The sequence below is a fragment of the Heteronotia binoei genome, chromosome 5 (assembly GCF_032191835.1).
Source record: "Heteronotia binoei isolate CCM8104 ecotype False Entrance Well chromosome 5, APGP_CSIRO_Hbin_v1, whole genome shotgun sequence".
Lineage (NCBI taxonomy): Eukaryota > Metazoa > Chordata > Lepidosauria > Squamata > Gekkonidae > Heteronotia > Heteronotia binoei.
This window is the reverse complement of record NC_083227.1, coordinates 129,836,689-129,859,828: the sequence shown is the minus strand read 5'-3', so window position 1 is coordinate 129,859,828 and position 23,140 is coordinate 129,836,689. Positions and strand designations below refer to the sequence as shown.

At 41.6% G+C, this 23,140-nt stretch overlaps 1 protein-coding gene across 5 annotated transcripts in view; it reads right to left on the bottom strand.

The window, feature by feature from the left end:
- Positions 1–23,140, bottom strand: part of FAM13B (family with sequence similarity 13 member B) — a 107,286-nt gene that overhangs the window by 37,905 nt on the left and 46,241 nt on the right. For 4 of the 5 annotated variants that reach the window (XM_060240402.1, XM_060240400.1, XM_060240398.1 and 1 more), the window contains 6 exons: positions 13,860–13,901; positions 10,932–11,078; positions 9,108–9,243; positions 3,813–3,877; positions 2,186–2,240; positions 1,703–1,850 (listed from right to left, as the gene is read on the bottom strand). In XM_060240402.1, coding sequence (XP_060096385.1) covers positions 1,703–1,850; positions 2,186–2,240; positions 3,813–3,877; positions 9,108–9,243; positions 10,932–11,078; positions 13,860–13,901 — 593 coding nt within the window. The remainder of the gene's footprint in view (positions 1–1,702; positions 1,851–2,185; positions 2,241–3,812; positions 3,878–9,107; positions 9,244–10,931; positions 11,079–13,859; positions 13,902–23,140) is intronic. The other variant, XM_060240399.1, reaches the window with a different exon arrangement.

Below are 23,140 nucleotides of genomic sequence, written 5' to 3'. Positions count from 1 at the left end.
AAAAAATGGCAAAAAATACTGAAGTGAACACATCGCACAGTTAGAACAAACCATACATAACATGTAGGACACCACAAAGAAAGTCTTCCAATTGACCCTTGGCCAAATGTGAGCACTGAATTTCCATTTAAAGCGTAGCAACTGACGATTAGCCAGTGCTCATCAAAATTAGTCCCTTTGTTAATGAAAAGGCTTTCCAAGAGTGGTCATCAGAATGCACAGACAAAAATGCCACATGCTTTCTCATCTTTTATCAAAACACATCTTAAACAAAACAAGTTTTTGCTCACCCTGGCTGAGCATTAAAACCATTCAAAACACAAACAAGTTCATAGCCCTAAGGTTTACATTATTTATGTACCAGCACATACATTTGTTTGAATTAAAATGGCAACCATTAATATAAATACAGCTGGACCCAATTCTTTATCACAGGACATTAAATATTCTGTATACCACTGAACTAATGTGGATTCCCACAAGTTTGCACAGGAAATCTAGTAGGTCTTTCACATGAAAAACTCAGCATATGAGAACTCTTAATGTCTTCCCCAAGAAGAACAGAATGACCACACTTAGGCCAGGATCCAAAGGACCACACACAGACTTCTTCTGTACACAGGTTTTCAACTTCTCAGCTTGTGCACTCCCTTGCTGCTGCCTCCTCTAGCCACTAAAAGTCAGAAGCTCTTTAGCAGCAGCACCCATTGGTTCAAGAATGTGGAAAAAATGTACCCTACAATGCCACAGAGGATTTAGCCCCAGAATATAGAATCAAACAAACAGGAGAACAGATTTTATAGGAACCAACCTCAAAGTTAAAAGCAAAGTAAGAAATAGACACTCCCATCATTGCAAATAAGCAGCTTCCCATCTACCCCCTAAATGGATCAGTGGGCATAAGGATAATTTCTTATGCTTGGATTGAAAAGAAATTTAATATGGAAGCTATTCACTCATTTGCGAACTGATTAACATGGGTGCTAGTCAAAACACTGTGTGCTCAAAACCATGCAAAGGTGTAAACTGCTTAGGGCTATGGGAGTTATTAAAATATAAATAACTCAAGCATTTTAGTGTTCAAAAATCAACAGAAGACCAAAAGCTGAACATCTGTAATGTCCCTGGTGTACAATTATGTGTTTGCCTTCCAAGAGTAATTAATTTGTTTTTGTTGTCATACTATATCAAAAAGTATAGCTTGACACTGCTAGCACAAATTCTTGCTATGGTTATTATTTTTAAATTTTTAAATTGTAACTTATGACAAAACTGAATTATGTTATAATAGGCAGACAATAATTCTGCAATTGAAAGAATTTCTAAATGTTAATTATTTTATAAACTTTTATTTGTAATTGTACATAAACATTTCAAAAAGATGACTGTTCTGCAAACACCTAAAGCCAGGATTATGTACATGGACATAACTAGGAGCTGAAGAATTTCTCCTCTTTGGACATGTACAAGGATTTATTATTTCAGAAGCAAGGGCTTTCTTTGATCTTGAAGTCTCAATCCCAATCACAGTTCTATGCTTCTATTTTTCTTTCATTCCCATTTTAAATAGCCAGTACATCAATGTGGTATTGATAGCAAGCCCCAATAAATTTAATATTAGGAGAAATCCAATGTGCATTTCTGAACAATGTACTTCAGAATTACCCTGCTGATCAAAACGCATTGAGGTAGTCAGAATTACCTTCCCATTTGCCACCATCATTCACATTCTTCAAATCTAGGTGTGGCACAGGGACACACAGTGTTGCTTCTGGAGCATTGTTATTTCTGTTTTTCAACTCCTCTGATTCAGTATAGGCATCTGGATCATAAATGTTGCTATCAAAACCCTGTAAATAAGTAACACAGATATTCTGAGCACTCTGTAACAGAAGCAACATTTCAGTCAAACTTTCTGTGCTAGTTTTGTATTTTTCTTTCCATAAAATTACATTTTTTATTCAAATATGAACTACAAAACAAATATTACTCTAAAACCTCCCCCACATGAGCCTCTTTGCTACCCTGCAGGTTTAACCAAGAAAACATCACTCTCACAAAATTATCACCTTACTGATGCAGAGGAAATATACATGCCCTTCCCAAATGAAGCTGCAAAGTATACATGCATGCTTAAGATTTGGGGCACAAATGTACAGAACACATGGGCAGAGGGAAAGCTTACCAGAACCACAGGTGAAGTCATTTTGTTGCCATCATCGAATGACATGCAATTGTGCCTATAATGAGAGTCTTATTATTGTTTGAGTAATTGCCTCAGAGATATGTGAAAACAACAGATTATTTTATGATATACATGTAAACCAAGGGTCCCCAACATGTATATGTAAACCAAGGGTGCCTGTGGGCAACTCTAGATTTCTGATACAGTATGGTGCACGTAGCCACAAAATGGCTGCTGCAGGAGGCAGAGCCAGCCACAAAATGACTGCTATAGCTTGCCTTCAGAAACACAGTGAAGATTCTTAAATAGTGGTGACAGCTGCTGCCAAAGCAACATTTTTTAAAATCTGCACGTTCAGATCTCCAATGGCCAATCAAAGTCTTGCTGGGCAAAAGCCACACCCGGCCATGCCCACTCTTCACCAGGAATGGTGTTGGCAGGTGCCTTGGTGCCCATGGTCACTTTGTTGGGGATCCATGGTGTAAGCTTAACTTAGCACTACCAGCACCACAGAGCCTGGGGGGTGGGGTTTACAATTCATACCATCCATCTGCCCAGCACCTCTCTCTTGGTGCCATAGTCTTCAAAGATAGAGCAACTTATGCTCTGAAGGCTAAGCTGTACAACTTTTGGTTTGCTAATTCAGACATTACAGAAATCACAATTTACAAAAATTATGGTTTACAAGCGTAATTTGAAATATTGGTTTTAGATTCTGGTTTGCCACTGATAGCAAATTATGACATCACAGATCAATCACTGTGGTAAGAATGAGCTTAACTAATGGTTGTGCTTCAGTACTCCCTGCTCTCTCTTGCACAATCAACACAGAAAGGGGGGAAGTCTCTAACTACAATTAGTCATGATATATGAGCTCATGGATAAACTAGAACTTGTTTCCCACAAACTGGGACTGTAAAACTATGAAATGTGGTTTCTAATCCTGATTTGTGAGGGGAAAGAACTGTCCAGGTGTGCACGTTCAGATGTCACAACTAGCCAGAGTTACTTGAAGACATCAGTCTTCAATTCCCACAGCCGCACAAGAGGTCAGAGAATAATGAGCATGGACTTTAACCAGGTTTGAACATATTACAAACTGAGGTTTATTTGTGACTCCTGAATGCAGCTCAAATCAAGCGATAGGTTCCACTACCATAACTGAGCAACAGTGTACAACACTATCAAAGCTCACTTGAACAGTCAAATAACTTTGAAGCTACTTTAAATAAAATTCTGTGAGATCGCAGTTCATATGCTTGATATTATTAATAAAGCAGAAAAGGACATGATGCTAGCTTGGTTTTATATTTCTTTGTTTATTTTACCTTCCCTAACAATAATAAAAGCTCAGTCAGTTAAAAGACGCAAGCTTCCCCTTATCCTGGATACCACAAAATACAGATTTTATACTCTAATGACCTCAAATTATAAACCTGGACAAAATAGAAATTTGGACATTTATGCTACCTATCCAACAACAAATATACATTCTTCATGCCCTATTAATTGCTTCCGAAAGTTTCTCTGAAGCATTTTGATAGCCACAAGGATAACTGGAAAATAAGAACAAAAACTGTCAAGGTCACTTGGTTCCCAAATATGTCACATATGCTGAAATACATACATGTCTCCAAGGGACCCTTCAGCTTCTCTTCCTCCATTACATGGCTTCAACAATATGCCTGCTACCTGTTGAGCAAAAACCAGACTTCAGCATGATAGTTCATGTAAGTTAAGACATTCATATTTGCATATCTGTAAGAAAGTAAATCAATTTTATATGTGGCTTATAGTCAAATAAGTTTCTATATTCCAAGAACTGTAACTCTTTTGACTTTATACAAACATGGCAAGAGCGTAACATATAAGATAAACATACCACATATCGTCCTTCTCATTTGTAAGCTTCTGGCAAGCAGATTTTTGCAACCCAAGTACTGAAATCTACTAGTCAGGGCTTTTTTTCTGGAGGAATGTGATGGAACGGAATTCCAGAACCTCTTCGTGGAAACAAAATTCTCCCCAAAAAAGTTTAAAAGTTAATGAGGGGCGCCTTCATTTCTCCTGCATTTCCCTCTTGAGAGTTCCAGCACCTCTTTTTCCAGGAAAAAAAAAAGCCCTGGTACTAGTCATAGATCAAATCTGAGGCCTGACTATCAGGATAAAATAATAGTGACAAACATGTTGAGGACTTGTCCTCAGCTTATGTAAAATGAAACAAGTCTGTCAGACTTTCTGAAAGGTACTATTAATCCTTGTTACTAAATAAAGCAGCAACAAGGGTTGAATGAGATGCAAAGCTGCTGGTAACAAGCACACTAATGCAGCAACTGAGTAGCACCAGCCACATTTTGCTCATTTGTTAAACCCTAGTAACAAGGTCAGACTACTCCAAGGTTACGTCTGCCAAGTTTACTCTAACAATTTTTACTGATAATACCTCATACACCTCACCTATCTCATTTTCTTTAAGAGGCATTTTTGACAGCTTTTGTAAATTCAACAAGTTGAGAACCATGAAAAAGTTATGATGTGTATAAGAAGTGGAAAAAACTGGAACTGTTACAGAGCCACTGCAGCCCATATTAAATTTTCCACAGCTCACACAGGCCATGTGGGGTGTTTGGATGAAAGGGGTGCTAACATATCAATACAATTAATTATCAATGTGGCCAAGTCTGTGCATGCTTAAGATCTATAGACTGGAGCTATGAACAGACAAGGCAATTTTTTCTAAAACCTGATAAAAGCCTGACTTACAGAAAAATCTGAAATGTAAAAACAAATACACTGGGAGTTAATCCCCCCCAAATAACAAAACAGTACCTGAACCTTTAAAAGGGAGAACTCAGTACTCATTATAGAGGTTGCTTGGCAACCACAATAGTATTGCCATTCTTCAAGGCTTTTTAGCATATTCTTAAGGCATCCCTGACCTAGATGGTCAAAGCCTAGAAACATCTTGTCAAATCTCAGAAGTTAAGCTGAGGTCATTAGAGTATAAAATCTGTATTTTGTGGTATCCAGGATAATGGGAAGCTTGCTTCTTTTAACTGACTGAGCTTTTATTATTGTTAGGGGAAGGTATGGTCAGGCCTGGCTAGTATTTGGATTGGAGACCACCAAGGAAGTCCAGGGTTGCTACACAGAGGCAGGTGATGGCAAACCACGTCTGAACGTCTCTAGCTTTGAAACCCCCTTACAGGGTCACTCTAAGTTGATAGCAACTTGATGGCACTTTCCACCACCAAAAGGCAAGAGAGGGCAAAGGTTGTTTAGCCTTTGAGGGAGGTCTAACATGAGCCAGACAGCAACCACCAAGTGACTTGCTACTATGAGGCATACATGAGTCACTCAGGCCTGGTTGCTTAATACTATTCAACAACAGCCACCTCACAAAAGCCAGGGAGGTGTAGCGGTCAGCATTTCTGTCTAGGATCTGGGAGCTCAAATTCCCACTGTGTGTCATTGGGTGATCTTGGACTAGTCACACACTCTCAGCTTAATTTACCTCATAAGCTTAATTTACTTTGTGACGATTAAATACAAGAGAATGATATCAGCTGCGTTTGATGCCCATTATGGAGAAATGTGGGATATAAATAAAGTAAATAAATAATAAATACAGCTGAAGATGGGGGACAGAATAAAAAGTAGGTTAGCTGGTTTGTAGGCAGCAAGGAGATAAGGAAGCATGGGGAAATGAAGATAAGAGGACTGCCAGGAAGAAGAAAAGACAACATCGTGAAGTCCCCCTTGCAGCGTCCCCAGGGTGCAATGAGTCCTGGCCCAGTCAGAATCACGCAACCAGCCACTGGCAGGGAAAGCTGAAGACATGGAGATCAACAAAAGTAAGTTGGCTGGTGGAAGTGAAGGAGAGAAGGAAGCAGAAAAGAGAGAGCAGCTATGGGGACTTTCAAGGAAATGAAAGTGGAAACAGGGGGAAATGAGATGCCCCATACAGATAAAAACATTAGAAATACATAATTTCTTTAACTGGTTTTAACTGATGCAACTGTGATAGTTTTAATAATTCTAAGTGATAAACTATTTGTCAGAACCACTAAAAATATTGTATTTGTTATTAGTCTCACTGTTTTATTGATTTTATTGTCCAATTTTACTGGTTTTTATTTTGCTGAACTACTTGCAAAAACTTCGATTATGAGGTGGCCTAAAAGTTATACAAATAATTAATACAATTCTCAGCAAGTGTAGTTTCACATTATTTGATGACTATGTAGCATCTGCAGGCCTACCTAGGATGATGAGTATGCAGCACACATGAAAATGCTTACTCTGACCCAGACCACTAGTCTACTAAGACTAGTACAGTCCACGGTGAATAGTAGTGGCTCCCCATGGTCTCTTCTCATAGCCTAACCAATTACTGCTTGATCCTTTGAAAAGGAGACGCTGAGGATTGAATCTGGGCTCTTACACACGCAAAGCAGATGTTCTACCACAGAGTGATATCCCTTTCCCCTCTAATAGTGCAATACTCTATTATTTCTCTAATAGTGCAGCAAAATATTTCAAAATATAAGCTGTACGTTGCAAGTCTATAGAAACATCTAAACCACCCAAGAGATATTCACAGAGAGCCTAGATACAGAGCTTAATACTTTCCAAAATGGTCCTAAACACAAATGCAGAAGTTATCATAGAACCATATATGGATTTTTTCAGCTCTGATTTACAACACAGTAATCTCAATGACACTTGTATGGCTGAGACAAGATAAAGTCATCTTTTTCTTCACTTTTTGCACCTTATTATGTCAAATCATGTTGATTTTACCACGTGAACTATAGTAAGAAACTCAGGAAGTGAGCCTAATATACATATACTTTATTGTTGGGGGAGTGGATGGATTATTTGCAAGATGCACTCTTTGAACTTCTATCCCCAACTTTGGCTCAATTTGCAATATTTTATAAATGTATTCATTTTATTCACTTTTACACTTGATAAGCATAACATACTGCATTATGGTATATACTGCAGCCAAGTGGATTCTTCCCTACCATCCCATTCCTTAGCAGCCTGCAGCTTGTCCTGAAAACTCTATTTCAGGGCTGTAAAACATACGGCTTGCGGGACACAACTGGCCCAACCAGGGCTTTTGATCAGGCTCACAGTTCTTTCCTTCCCCTTCTGTCTTCATCCTTTGAAGCTCCAAGGCTGCAGAGGTTCCCAGCTCCTTCTGCCTTGTTTGTGCTTGCTTTCAGCAGGAAGCTCTTATTGGCTTGCAAAGCTGCAAGGAAAATGTGGAATGGATTTTCCACTAAGGTCTCTGCACTCAGATAGACTAGTCCATCTGGGCCCCAGAGACCTTAATGGAAAACCCATTCCTTGTTTTCTCGCAACTTTGTCTGTGTTGCAATGTTTTTCAATGGAGTGGAGCTAAAGAAGTTTTCACTTTGCAGTGTTGTAAGGGTAGCTGATGCTGTTGCTTGCTGAAGTGGAGGGTTGATTCTTGGAGCCAGCTTGTCTCTGCTGAATGGTCCTGAGAACTGGTGCCTAGTGAGTAGTCTAAACTGGGAACCCACAGCCAAAAGGGAATATCACACTGGGGAGCCATTAGCAATCTGAGTAGACAGGTGGGGTGCGGGAAGAAGCTTGTAATGCCCAGCCATTTCATGTTTTCCTAGGGTCAGAGGATTTTATTATTTTACTTTATATTGTTGGTTTCTGCTGCGATCCTTATGCTTTTTCTTGATGTTTTACTTTAAAAATTGTATTGCCAAATCCCACTATTCCCCCGCCTTTCCATTTTAAACAAAGTATCGCAAGAGTTTTAAGCATGCTTTTATTTTAAGTAAAAAATATATTTGTGTTTGTCTGTATCTTTTATAACTGCATATATATACTCACTGGGTCACTTGCTACCAATGGACCTGCATGACTCACCCAGGCTCAGCTGCTTGCTACTGTTCAACAGTAGCAGCTATCCTCCAAAAGCAAGCATAAGGCAGTGGGAATGAGAGAAGGAAGAGGGAAAGGTGAGAATATGTGGGTTACCAGGAAGAGGGAAAGACAACATAGTGGAGGAAAAGGGATACAGGGGGAAATGAAGTGCTCTTTGCAATTCCTTGCAGGTTTCCTGTTGCATAACTGGGCCATAGCTTTCCCAGGTAGAGACTGTCAGGGGGAGGGAAGGAAGGAAAACTGAAGACGGGTCAGATAAAGGTAAGGTTGGCTGGTGGGTAGGAACAAGACAAAGAAGTACAAAAAGGGAGAGGCTATGGGGGTTTCAGGGAAAGAAACAGTGGGGAAGGAGGAAATGAATGTCAGCCCCCAAGTCTTTGTATGTGTCCCTCTTGTTCCTCTCCGCTTTGTATGTCTCCATATTTTAACTGTTATAACTCATGGGTCTTGTACAGTTAATATAACTGATATTAGCTTGTTTAAATCCTTGGCAGACAGACCCGTTAATAACAAAATCAGTTTAGTCAGAGTAGTCTTGGTCTCAAGATTTTATATGCTACCTACTGGAAACCTGGATGGATTATTCCTAGATTATAAATTTCAAGTAAATTGTTGGTTTTATTCTCTATTGTGGTAGCTCACAGTTAGAGTAGCATATATCTGTATCTTAAGTTTTTGTTTTCTTGTACATCTTTGCTATAAACATTTTAGTATCAGTTACTCTCATCACATATATAAGATCAAAGCACTAATTAATATGGAATACCTACTAAAGCCATTTTAATTCTGTACTGCTGTAACCAGCCCTACACTAAGAAAAATATCTTATATTCATTCTCAAATGCCAGAAAGGCCAATATTCATATTAAATTTGTGCAACAGAGGCAGGAGATTATTTACAGATTGAAATGCTTAACCTTAACATTTCCAGAATACAGCTACAGAATAAAGCACTCAATATACAGCAAGCATTCTACACTACCCATACCTGATTATTGTCTTCATCCTCAGATACAGAATCAGGCTGTATAACTTCATTGTCTAAACTAGTGCAATCCACTGTTTCGGAGCAGTGTCCAAAATTCTCACCATCTTTAGTAACATTCTTTTCAGTATTACCCCTACTAAAAGAAACAAAATATTTTTAAAAGTGAAGGATGGTCACAAAATTCATCAATATTTGACTGGTTACAGTTATTGGAAGAAAGAATTTTACATTCTTCTGGGGTAGGGGGGTGCTGTCTGTTTTATAATATTGGTGTCTGGAGCACAAATAACAGTGACTGAGTGACAGCATGGTTTAGCCATTACATCACTGGATTAGAAGAAAGAGGCCCAGGTTCAAATTCATCCTCTGCCATGAAACTCACTGGATGACTTGGACCAGTCACTCTCAGACTAAGCTACCTCACACGGATGTTGTGAGGATAAACTGGAGGAAGAGAGAACTAAGGATATCACACTGAGCTCCATGGAGAAAAAACAGACTATATACGCAGTTAATAATAATCTGTCAAATACATTATTAATAGGAGTCAATTTAACTACATTCAGAAATAGAAAAAAATTAAGGGTACCCTAAGGCCTACCCTTCAAAACTTCTATTATACCAACCCCTCCAGTCTCTGTTACTTAGAGTTGACTGCTCTCTCTCATACCCACCCATAGATTAGTCTTGGGAGACATGGAAAGCTAAAGTAGTTCTCCTGCCCCTCCCACAAATGGAGCAGAAACTTATCAGTAAGGTTGCCAGCCATGAAGTCCACCTTCCAGAGAGGCTATTTGCTCCAAGTGAACTGATCTCTATTCCCTAGACATCAGTTGTAATCCCAAGAGATCACCAGCTACCCCCTGGAGAGCAGCAACCCTATTAGTACACACACAGCCATTCCACCAAGCTGTCTTCAAGATGCATTAGCTTGAATCTCCAGATCATTGCTCAAACTTTTTCAGCAGACCAGATTTAACACTTCGTATTTGCTTTCACCAGCCGTGGAAAGCAATGTCCTATGTCGTTAACTGGCCAAAACAAGATAATACAACATGCTATTTCCCCCCTAATTTGTGCCACTTCAGAAACTGTTTTCTTCTAAAATAAAGAGATCTACTCCTTTGCTGGGCTTCCTCTCTCCCACAACTTTTTAAAACATGGGCATATCACTAACCAAGCATATTAAATTATTTAAAAGGACGAAATTATTAAAAGTGGTGAAGCAAGTCAATGCTTATCAACTTACTGAAGGACTAGTTAACCCCAAAATGGGGGCGAGGAGGGAGAGAACACCTGAGCTACTTGATGCTAGTATTTAGTTAAAGGTAAAAATTAGTTTATAATTCATCTTTTAATTTCATACCTCTAGTAGGTCTAAAGTTAAAAGAGGACATGACACCACTGAATATAAATACCAACCCTATATTATTGTATTTCTACATTATAAACAATTAATACAATTCAATTTGCTTACATCATACTATTACACTACACGATAAACAATTAGCACATTCCATATGTCTAATACAATTCCAGGTGTTTACATTAAATTGGAACAACTGATAAACATTTCCTATTTTTCTAGTCTATGACTTAAAATCCCACTGACCCAAACAATAGGTTGATAAAACGCATTATTACTACTACTACTAATAATAATAACTTTCAATTTAACCTGCCCTCCACAACAATAACCATAGGGCCAGTAACAACATATAAAATTACTATCAATACAACATTATAAGTTAAAACATCATACAACACTATGCAATTCATTGTGACTTATGTATCCAAATAGGCAGCATTATAAAATAATCTTACTGGTTGTTAGATCCTTCTTCATCCCCCTCAGTATTTGCTTCGTGACACACCATTCTGTGCTGTAAATTCTTGAGATCTTGATCTATGCTGCTCTGCAGATCAAAGAGGTGTTGTTCTACAGCTGCTCTAATTGTTCTTTCCAATATGCTTTTAAAAGAGAGAATATTCTTATTAATAAACTAACTTCTTAGTTTGGTTATTTCCCCCCAGCATACAGAGGTTATTTATGCCAAAAGAAAAGCAGATTTTAAAAGTATTCCAGACTGTTCAATGAATGGACATTTAATAACAATCCACTATATATTCTCAACCAATTGTTCATTCTTCTGAATAGTATTCTATCTCGTTTGAGAACTGCAGCTCTATAGTCAGTTCTGCTTACAGCACCTTCACACAAAGTTGTCTTCCTTTGCTTAGGCTACATCATCTTCAGTCATTAGACTGGTTTGTTTTTAAGTGGCCTCTGAGATGAGGGCACCTTCACTTTCTATTTTTAGACATTCTTAAAAGTCTTCGACCAATTTTACACTAGGCTTGTTCCGGGTGGAGAGCTCTTTTGCTCCTGGCGCTTCTCTCCATTTTCACACAAGCTTCCCCGCAGCTGCAAGTTGGTGCGCCACTTTTTCGCAGCAAGCGATGGTAATCCATACTACGGTCACCTCAAGAATAGATCACTGTAATGCTCTCTACATGGGGCTACCCTCGATGCTAACCCGGAGACTACAACTAGTGCAGAATGCTGCGGCAAGGCTGTTAATGGGGCTGCCGTGATGGGAGCACATTCAGCCAGTGCTGAGAGAGCTGCACTGGTTGCCTGTTGTGTTCTGAGTTCGCTTCAAGGTGTTGGTATTAACCTTTAAAACCCTTTATGGTCAGGGACCTGTCTATCTACGGGACCGCCTTTCCCCATATATCCCCCAGAGAGCACTGCGATCAGGGACAAAAAATCTGTTGTCCGCCCCTGGGCCAAAAGAAGCCAGGTTGTGTGTAACGAGATCTAGGGCTTTTTCGGTGGCAGCACAAGAACTTTGGAACACCCTTCCAGAAGCCATAAGGGCCCTGTGGGATTTGTCTGCGTTCCGCAGGGCCTGTAAGACCGAATTGTTTAAGCAGGCTTTTGCTGTTTAATTGAAAAAGGGCTGCCACCGGACATCTTATAGAATGCTGGTGATCACAGTCTAGAATTCAATATCGCTTATATTGTACTGAAGCAGCGCCATAGAATGGTTTTAAAACTGAAATAAGTAAATTATGGTTTTATATGTTTTATTGGACTGATTGTATTGTATGATGTTGTGAGCCACCCTGAGTCTGCTTGCGGAGAGGGTGGGATATAAATTGAATGTAATAAATAATAAATAAATAAATCCTCTTAGAAGCGGTTTCTGTTTGCCACGGAAAAGCCGCAAGCCAACTCACAGCTCCGGGACAGCTTCTGTGAAAACCAAGAGAAGCACTGGAGGCAAAAAGGTCCTCCTACCCGGAACAAGCCCTAGTGTGAAACTGGTCTTCCTCTTTCAGAGGGCTCGCTGTTATCTGCTAATGCTGAAGACTGCACTTACTAACTGAAGTTGGCCAACCGTATTTATATGAATATTTGGGTTATGTCTTTATCATATTTTTCTGCCATATTGCTAGCCTCTTTAAATCCCTAGAGGGAAACAGGGTACAAATATTATATCACTCTATCATATTATGGCAGCACCTGGTGTCCTACTCACTTGAAGATCCCGATGTATAAAGCATTTTTAAGCAACTCTGTGGGAAGGACACAACCACCCATCTGTACGAGATGTCTACTAATCGTAAAAGTATGTTTCTAGATTTCTGCCAGGCTACACTTCCTAGAATACTTCAGAATGAGTACCAGTCTTTGATCCCTCCATCACATTATTGTGCCTTTTCTAGTGGGCAGCATTCAGGTTCATTATTAACAGGTGAAGGAAAGAAATTCTAAAATGTAAATCAGCCTTACCCTATTTGGTTATAAAAGATTTTGATGCACTGACAGTTTTATTTAACTTCATACTATTTGTAAGCTCATTAAGAATGACAGAAATAAACAAGAAATTTGAGTCTTGCAAAGCTATCACTTTCAAATCCCTGAGATGCTGTAATGTTACAGAACATACAGAAATATCTCAAATAATTACAATTAAGGGATCAGTCACAGAAAAAACAGCACTTGGTGGGGAACGGAACAAAAAATTAAAGTGGAAGAAGGTTTTCTGGGAGAACAGACACTTGTATACAAGATAGGGGTATGCATTCAGGTATATCACAACCAAAAAACTAGGTCTCAGTATTTTTTCAGCTAACCAAATCCCAAATGTTCTGAAAATACTTAGCATTTTTCGGGACCACTGCATAGCTGAAGTTAAATGGTATTTAAAGGGATTACAATTGCTTTAAAAACACCTTCCAGGTGATCTCATGGCTTGGGGAAGGTGTTTAAAAAGATTGTAAGCTTTTAAGCACTTTTGGAGTTCACTCACATTATGACGGATGCAAAAGGCATTTAAAGGGACCACACCCCTAATACAGGAAGAGATCAGAGCGCTACAAAGCTGAATAGGAGAAGGCCCAAGGCAATGTAACTAAAAACAGAAAATACAGCCAACAATCTAAGAAACAGGGCATTAATGTTGGTGATGAAGAATCATGAGACCTGAAGAAATGTGGAAAAGAGATAGAGAACCTAACTTAGAACCTGTGAAAAGAAAAGGCTGTATGGCCACATGGGGAATAAACAAGAAAAGTTACTTTAAAGTTCAGGAGTTGTAGGTGAGGTATATGCTAAACAAATGAATTCAATCTTCTTTTCCAATCACACCAATAGTTATCAACTCAAACTATGGAGAATTTCCATAATACAAAATAGTACTGGATAGTAGTAGTTATTGCTCCCTATAATGATGTTATACTTACTCTGCAGAGGCTGGCAAGATGCTTATGGGGGAGAAATGAGCACTGTAATAAAATAAAAAGAAAGGATGAGCTCACTTTACCATAAATTTTCAATATCGAACAACTGCAGAACTTGCAGACACCCAAACTGGTAGATCTTACATCTATCTTAGAGAGTGCTTCTTATTCGCTAGTTGACCTCTACCTTCAGTGGAAAACGGAGGAAGCAGTACCTAAAACTCACTCCTGATTTCACTTCATGAGGAGTGCTGGGGCAATGTAATGTATGAATATGGCCTCAAATACTAAACATAATGTAATTCAGGCTGTAATATCATCCTGCCAAAATAACCATCAAGTGATTAGATACTGCTAAGGTTGCAGAAGTAAAACAAGTAACTTTTTATGCAGTGCAAACTGTCCAGTGTATTAGCCAGCTAATTCAAACTTCAAAAATGTCCAGTTAAAATACCTTAACCATTTCAATTAACTATAAAGTTCCAGTTTGTGCATTAGTAGATATCAGACTCATTTGATAAGTTGTCTGAACTGTAAATGAATTTTATAAAGGCAGAATTAAATTGCAGCAGCAACAAGAATTTCAAACCACAGTCTTAGGGAAAGGGTAGATCATACATCCATGAGGCAATTTTTTCTGGGGGGAGGGGGGGAGGAGTTACCCTTCCTCATCTTTCAGGAAGCAACAACCTAGTCAGAGAATAAGTCATGCAGCAACTTCACACTTCCAAATACCAGTTACTATTAACAGCTATCAAAAAGTATCTCCACAGCAGCATACATCGAACACCTATATAAATAGTACTGCTTAAATCAGAAATATTAAACTTTTAAATTGATACATGAAAAGGGCTTTGAAACCAAAAATCAAAGACACACCAATATCAGCAGTACCAGAGGCAGTCAGGGCTGAGGTTGCAGCCACCCCAATTATTTTGCTGACACTGCGAGAAAAACAGGCGAATCTGTTATGTAGTAGACATGGAACTGACTTGGCCCCAATACTGTATTTGTTAGGTTACAATATAGATGGGGTACCCAAAATGCAGTGAGATCCTTTGTTAGGGTTAATAGTAGCACCAGGAGTTGATGAACTATCAAGACTGAAACAGGAGAACTGAAAAAAACATATATACACAGAGTTTATTTACTCAACACTGCTCTCTTTTTGCTGAATACTGGAACAAGAAGTTTCCTGAGAAAGCAGTAAAGATACCAGTCCTAAAATTTCAGACTAATGGTATTCGCACATTACTGCAAACAACTGATATTGCCTGGAAAATCAGAATGATTCCTAAAGATGTGGACCTCTCACCCCACAGGAGCTCACCTGGCACCAAATTTGGGGTTTTAAGGTTCTAGGTTAAGATTTAATTGTCTCCAAGCCTTAAAGATATTCTTTCCGCTTTGGAGTTCTACCAGTCATTCTGTTTCAAAAAGCATTCTCACTTTTAAAACAGTTTTTAAATACTGCTGTTTTAAAATGCATTCTCACTGTTTATAGGCTATGCTATTTTTAGGATTATTAAGATCTTCATGGAACTAGAGATGCCAGATGTTCAAGCTAGATTCAGAAAAGGAAGAGGCATTAGAGAAATTTATGTTGCAAATTTACATTGGTTACAGGATTATATGAGAGAATTTCAGAAGAAAATCGGTTTGTGTTTCATAGATTACAGTAAAGCTTTTGACTGTGTTCTGGTCACATTATGAGAAGACAAGAGTCACCGGAAAACAATGTTAGGAGAAGTTGAAGGCAGTAGGAAAAAAGGAAAACCCAACGTAAGATAAATTGACTCAATCAAGGAAGCCACGGCCCCTCAGACTATAAGACCTAAGCAAGATTGTTAACAAAAGGACATTTGAGATTATTAATTCATAGGGCCGGAAACAACTTGACAGCACTTACTTTATTTCATTTTAAATCAGACGTTTATCTGCCAATTTCTTTTAATTCTTTTTTTTTTTTGCTGCTGCTGCTGCTGCTGCTGCTGCTGCTGTATTTATTTTATTGAGCTGTTCTGATTTATGTCATTGTGAGTCACTTTGCAGATATTTACACGGGGAGACATATTTTAAACACTAATATTTTATGAAGATTATGCTAAAAACGACCCTTGGCACTTACCGTGAGGGGTCCTTCTCCTAGGAGGACATCTTGGGTGTTTCCCACCGTTCAATCAGGGAGGCAGGAATTTCAAAGTCTACCTCTTCCTGTGGCTGTGGGAACCACCCTTTGCTCAGTTCGGGTGACTCGAAGAAGCAGTAAATGAACTGTCATATAGAACAACTCAGAGAAAAGAATAAACCAACCAGCAAACAGAAGAACTAACTACAAACGTTAGCGTTGGAAATAGGTAACAGTATCTGGCACAGTGGACATTAGAATTAGTGCAAAGAAAGACAAGATACTGCAGTGAAGCTAGATCAAGATGAAAAAGCATAGTCGACAGGGTGATAGATGGGAGGGCAAGATGTCCTCCTATCCTCTTAGGAGAAGGACCCCTCATGGTAAATGCCAAGGGTCATTCTCCCTAAGAGGCAAAGGACATCTTGGGTGCTCTCAGAGCAGTATGTTAGACAGGGAGGGTTCACCCTATTCAGGCAGTACGTGCTGCATGATTCATCTCCCAAAGGCATATGCATTCAATTTGTAGTGGCATACAAATGTGGAAATGGAAAACCAACCTGGGCGCTGCTATGTTGATAAACACAGAGTCGGTCTTGTGAATAGATTCCATTCTGACCAGGTAAATCTTGATTGCCCTACGAACATCTATAGTATGCCATGTATGCTCCTTGTGGTGTTTGGGATCCAGGCAAAATGACGGCAAATTGATCTCTAAGAAAACATTGTATATGAGGATGAGATGACAAATTAACTTCATCTACCTGCTGAAGCACAGACGACAGAGCTGCAACCTGCCGCCGAAGGGTAGCCAGTTTCAGACCAGAAAGGAGACCGTCCTGGAAAAATTGGAGAATCTTTGGAATTGTAGAATGTAAGGGATCCATGTCCTTTCTTCTACACCACCTGTGAAAAGCTTTCCATGACGTGTTGTAAATCCACGTAGTGGAATCCTTTCTGGAAGCTAGAATGGTGTCTGTCACTTCTCTTGTATAGCCCAATTCTAGGAAAGATCTCCACTCAACCTCCACACAGTCAATCGCAGCCAGTCGGGGTGTGCTGTAACCGGGCCTTGTAACAGCATGCCTGGCCAAATTGGGAGATGAAACGTTTCTTCTACTGACATGCGTTGGATTGGTGAAAACCAAAGACACCGAGGCCACCAAGGAGCAACTAGCAGGACCTTGACTCTCAACAACCTGATTCTTCTGAGTAACTTCGGAATGACTAGAACTGGAGGGAAGGCATAAAGAAGACCTTGTGGCCAATGAGATGTCAGAATGTCCGTGGACTCTGCCTGTCTGTGGAAGTACCTCATGAAGAACTGGGGCAGATGGTGATTCCGATAAGAGGCAAAGAGGTCCAGAATCGGTAGATCTAAACGCTCCACAATTCTCTGGAAGAGTGTCTTGTTGAGAGACCACTCACCCGATTGAATGTTCTCCCGGCTGCTCTGCCCTGATGGATTCAGGCGAACTTCTGCCCAGCTGAACAACTTCACGGCTTCTTTGTGGAGGGAACTGGACTTGGATCCCCCTTGGTTACTCAGGTATGCCTTTGCCGCTACGTTGTCCGTCTGGACCAGAACATGTTGATTGGTCACCTGATCCTGGAAATGCAGCAATGCCAATCAAATGGCCCGAAGCTCTAGGAGGCTGATCAGGAGACTTGTCTTGTTGGGGCACCACTGACCCTGTGGGTTTCTCGTTGAGGATCACTCCCCAACCTGAGAGACTGGCATCGGAGAAGAGTTGTGGTTCTCTCTCCACATAGTAGACTTTCCCTTGGCGTAGGCTGGTGTCCTTGGTCCACCAAAGCAGGCTCTCCTTGACCTCCAGAGGTACCTTAAGGGACATGACACGCTTCTCCATGATCTGCAACTGGTAGGGGCAGAGAAAAATCTGCAATTACCTGGTATGGAAGCGCCCCCACTGAACCGCCTCAAGGTTCGAAACCAGCAGACCCATAAGTCTTGCCAGGAACTGGAGAGACAATGATCTCTCCCGGATCACCTGTTGCACCAATGTCTTGGTCTTCTGGACCTTGTCTTCTGGAAGAAAAAGGGAATCCAGATTTGTATCTATGACCATGGCCAGATGTTCCACCTCTGGGTTGGCTGTAGGTGGCTCTTGGGAAGGTTGATCAGAAAACCGTGCTGTTGAAGGCAACTGATAGTGCGTTGAACATCTTTCTCCCTCGATGCAGACCTTATCAACAGATCGTCAAGGTATGAGATGTGCTATCAGATTCACCAGTAACTTGGTGAACACCCTTGGGGCTGTTGCCAGGTCGAATGGCAGGGCTCTGAATTGGAAGTGAGAACCGTCCACACAAAATCGAAGGAATTTGTGGTGTGCCGGCAGAATCGGGGTGTGCACATAGGCACCTGTCAGATCCAGGGATGTCATGTAATCCTGATGTTGAAGGGCCTCTGTGATGGTCTTGATGGATTCTATTCGAAAATGATGAAGTTTGATGGCTCTGTTCAAAATTTCAAGTCCAGAATTGCCCTCCAGTCCCCATTTTTCTTGGGAACCATAAAAAAGATAGAATAGACACCTTGACATCTCTGTCTCCATGGCACTGGCTCTATTGCTGCACTTTCCAATAGATGATGTATTGCTTTGAAGGTGATGTCTCTCCGGGCCGACTTTGACTGTAGAGGAGAGATCAGAAAACGGTCTGAAGGAGTTCTTTTGAACTCTATCGCATAGCCCCAAGTGACAACTTCTAGAGTCCAAGAATCGGCTTGTGAGGCTGCCCAAGCCTGGTGAAAATGTAGAAGGCGACTCGCTACCGAGAGGGAGTCCCAGGCAATTTTAACTGGCGTTCGAAGAACTCAGGGAAAGGGAAAACTTTATCAGAAGATCGGTAACGGGGGAAGAACTCAGTGTTCCCCTTGGGCTTATTTTTTGGATTAGTAAGAGGGCTGGTGGTGTCCTGCTTTTCAGGAGATTCATAAAGATCTAACACGGCCAGAACCTTAGCCAAGAGGGGTTGGTACTCTTCTGCCTTGAAAAAGCGTAAGGAAGGTTCTGGGACTGTAATATCCTCGCTCTCTTCATCGGATATAAACTTGCACTCATTCCGGCACCCCCCATCCGAGTCCATCAGGAGATCTCTCTCACCCCAAGCAGTCATTGACCAATTGCTTCTTTTAGCCTTGGTAAGCCAGGCGCAATCCTTGGGTCTCTTAGGGGAGAGTGACCTGGAAGAGGAAAGAGAACTAGGGGCATAGGGTCTTCTGTGAGAAGCTGCCCTTACTGCTGCACCCACTGTCTGCTTAATAGACTGTAAAAAATCAGTACCCATCATGGGTACATTACCCAGCCCCCTATGGGGCTGAAAGGGCTGTGCATCATCCTGCCTGGGCTGGAAGGCTCCGTGGCCCAAGCCTCCCAACTGGAGGTTGTCATCTTGGAATCCCTGATGGCCAGGCGTGCTTTGCCACCGATTGGCTCTGTTTCGCGCCAAAAATCATGAGTCAAAATGGCCGCCGGACCCGGGGGAGACATCTGGAAAATGAGCCTCTCCTGTAGCTGAGGAAGACCAGCACTGGTTTCTCCCACTCGTCTCCGGTTTGCCCCTACAGGGCACGTTGCTGCTAGCCGCTGTAAGCCTGTTGGTCGTGCCGGCTCCGGAAGGCTTCCCACTTTTGGCCCCACATTGAGCATCCGATGCGGAGTCATCTTCCAAGAAGTTGTCTCTCAGACGGGACGCCATTTGATCTCTTCTTCACGCCACGGCTTTTTTCCTGAGGCCCTAAAACGTTGCAACGCAGTTCTCCTCAGGAGATGAAGGAAAGGTCAGAACAAGAGGAGATAAGAGAAGAGAAGAGTGGGGGGGGGGGGGGGAGTGTTAGTTAAAAGGAAAGAAATAGGAAGAAAAAACTGAGACTTTTTTTTTAAAAGTCACATAGAAGGTAACAGAAGGAAGGATAGGAGCCTATCTTAACAGCTGCTCTCCCTATCAAGGCAGGAAAGGAACTGAGCAAGGGGTGGTTTCTACAGCCACAGGAAGAGGAAGACTTTGAAATTCATGCCTCCCTGATTGGATGGTGAGAAACACCCAAGATATAAAAATACAAAAACAAAAATAAACTCTACAAATTCACCCGAGACAGAACGTTGCATGTTAAAAGGTGTTAATTGGTCATCAGTGCAGTGCCTTCTAGTATACTGTACATCAGGAATGCTGTGGAGATTAATCCCAAGAGCTAGCATCTCCCTTCCAATAGAAATTTTGTCCATCATGCCTTAAGGAATGGCAAAGCACCTTCTTGCCGGGTTTCTTCATGGATAAGCCATGATGTCTACTCAGACAAGAAGATATGCTTTTCATTAGGAAAGTGGGCAGGATTTGTAACTGCACAGACTGCTACAGGTAAGTAATCTCTCTTCTTCTTTGTGGTGTCTCTACAAATATATATCTAACAAACTAGCAAGCCAAAAATACCTAACAGCAAGCACAAAGTACCCTAGCATGGAAGTGTAATGCTACCATACTTACAGAAGTTTGATCATTTTTCTGCCTTTCACTGGGCAGGAAGAGAAATCCCTATAGAGAAAGCAGCTATCATATAAAGAGATGGTTCTACCAGCTCTAAACTTAACTTGATAGTGGACACAAATCCATTTGGATAAAGTATACCAGAAAGAAATCCACTGTGCTTAAAATTAACATAGCAAATTAATGTCCTTTCCATAATGAGACCATCTTGTGAAGGAAAAACTAGTCCTTCATACCTCAAGGATATGAAACATATACTCTCCATTGGAAAACTTGTAGAACTAGAGATTAATTTGGCTTTCTGGGATCTGCCATACAAGGAAAAGCAAAGGTGACTCCAGAAACTGAAGTACAGAATTAAGTACTATGGATCCAGCGACTATTGATATGCCATCTCAATAGTTCTGCTTAGAGGAAAGGAAAGGTCCTCTGTGCAAGCACCAGTCATTTCTGACTCTGGGGCAGGGATGTGCATTCGGTTCGGCCGAACCGTATTTACAGCCGAATCACCACTGATTCGGCTGTAAACGGAATAGGCTGCAGCCGATCCCCATAGGCGCCCATTATACGGCAGCCGAAAACGGCTCGCCGTATACTTATGAATGGCTATTCGGAAGTATACGGTTGTCAATTCAAAAGGCGGGAAAGTAGCTTCTGCAGCCTCAAAGGAGCTGCTTGCCTACTTCCCCACCTCTCCCATAGCCTCCCTGGGATCAGGGAGGGGGGGGAGGGGGAAGAGGAGCCCCAGCAGCCAATCCAAAGCATGCATTTGCAAAATGCATTGCAAATGCATGCTTTGCAGGGCTTTTTAAGGAGTCTTCCTGGCTGGACTCCTCCATTGCTGCTGTGTGTGAGAGATTGTGCTGCTGCAGGCTGGCCCTTGGCTTCAGCTGCTGCCTGCTGCTCTCTCACTCAGCCTTACCAGACTTCCCTGGACTAGAGAAGACAAGGTAAGACAATCTTGGGGTTCTTGTTTTTATTTATTGTTGGTAAAAGGACTTTTAAAGACTTAGAGTCCCTTTACTTATCCAGATTTGGGTGGTAGTGGTGGTGGAGTAGCTTATTTGGGGTTAGGGGGTTAGGGGTTTCTGCTTGGGGAGGGGGCCTGGGGTGGGGGGGTTTGCCAATTTGCCCATATCTTAATTTAGTGAGAGGACTTTTAAAAGTGCAGTGTCCTTTTACTTCTCCTGATTTGGGTGGCTTGGATTTCTTGGGGTTAGGGTGAAGGATTTTTTTTGGGGGGGGGAGGGGTTAGCAAAGTTCCTGTATTGTTAAAAGTTAATTTTTTTTACTGTTTTAAAAGTATTCAGTGTTTGATTTGTTGTGCTGCTGCTGTTACTCTTCTCTTCAGGTTCTGGGGGGGGGGGTGCTGTTTGGCCTAATTTCCATTGTTTAAAAGGCCACTTTTGTCCCCCTTTTCCTGGTTCTGGTTTTAGGGGGGGTGTTGTTGACTGATTTGGCCTGAGCTTTCTTATTGGTGAAAAGGCCATTTTTTAACACTTGAGTTGCTTGGCCTTTTCTCCTGTTGTCCCTTTTCTTGGTGTGGGGGTGGGGGTGTTGTTGACTTATTTGGCCTGAGCTTTCTTGTTGGTGAAAAGGCCACTTTTTAACACTTGGCCTTTTGTGATTCTGCTGGTTTTGTTTTGGTTTTTTTAAATTACCTCTGGTTGGTGTGGGGGTTGGCAAGGGTGTGTGTGGGCTGGGTCACTTTCTTGTTTTTATAGAGTAGATTGTGTGTTCTGTGGCAGGGAAGCTGGCACCTGGGTGAGAGACCCAGAACCAGCAGGCTTGTTGTGGTTGGCCAGCTCTCTCCGTGTTGTTTGGGGCAGGGCTGGAGAGCTGGCATCTGTAGATTGTGTGTTCTATGGCAGGGAAGCTGGCACCTGGGTGAGAGACCCAGAACCAGCAGGCTTGTTGTGGTTGGCCAGCTCTCCCCGTATTGTTTGGGGCAGGGCTGGAGAGCTGCCATCTGGGTTTGCTGCAGCCAGGTCTGCAGCGCAGACCTTGAGCAGATTGTGTTTTGTGTGGCAGTGACGTTGGCAACTGGGTTTATATTGCTTCCAGGCCTGCAGGGTTCATAGAGTAGATAAAGGGATGTAGTGCATTTGGGTCCTATAGAGATTCTCTGATGTGGTTAGGTTTGGCTTTGGGTGCCCCAGGAATTAGACCCCCTGGTCCAATTTTTTTTGGCCTTGTGGGTTTTGTGTGGGACAGTGCCCTGAAGCTGCACAGCAGTTTGGGGGGCTCTCCTCAAAACCCCCTGCTCCCCAGAGCCACTTTTCCCACAACAATTACAGTGAGGAAGTGGCTAATTGGGCTTTCCCCATCATTGTTGGCAATGGGCCTTTTGGGGAGCCCAAAGACAGGGACCCCCTGGCCCAATCTTTTTGGGACTTGGGGGGGTTGGAGGGGAGAGTCCCCTGCAGGTCCCCTGCAAATTTGGGGGCTCTCCCTCAAACCCCCTCCCCTCCATGCGGCTTCAAATATACCCTATTTGCCACTGATTTCAATGGCCCATAGGGTATAATAGGGCCGTATATTCGGTAATAGCCGCGCATCTACCGTATATGCGGCTATTCTGAATGCGGTATTCAGGAGTATACGGGGATTCCAAATTTTTTCCCCCCGTATACTTCCGAATCCATGT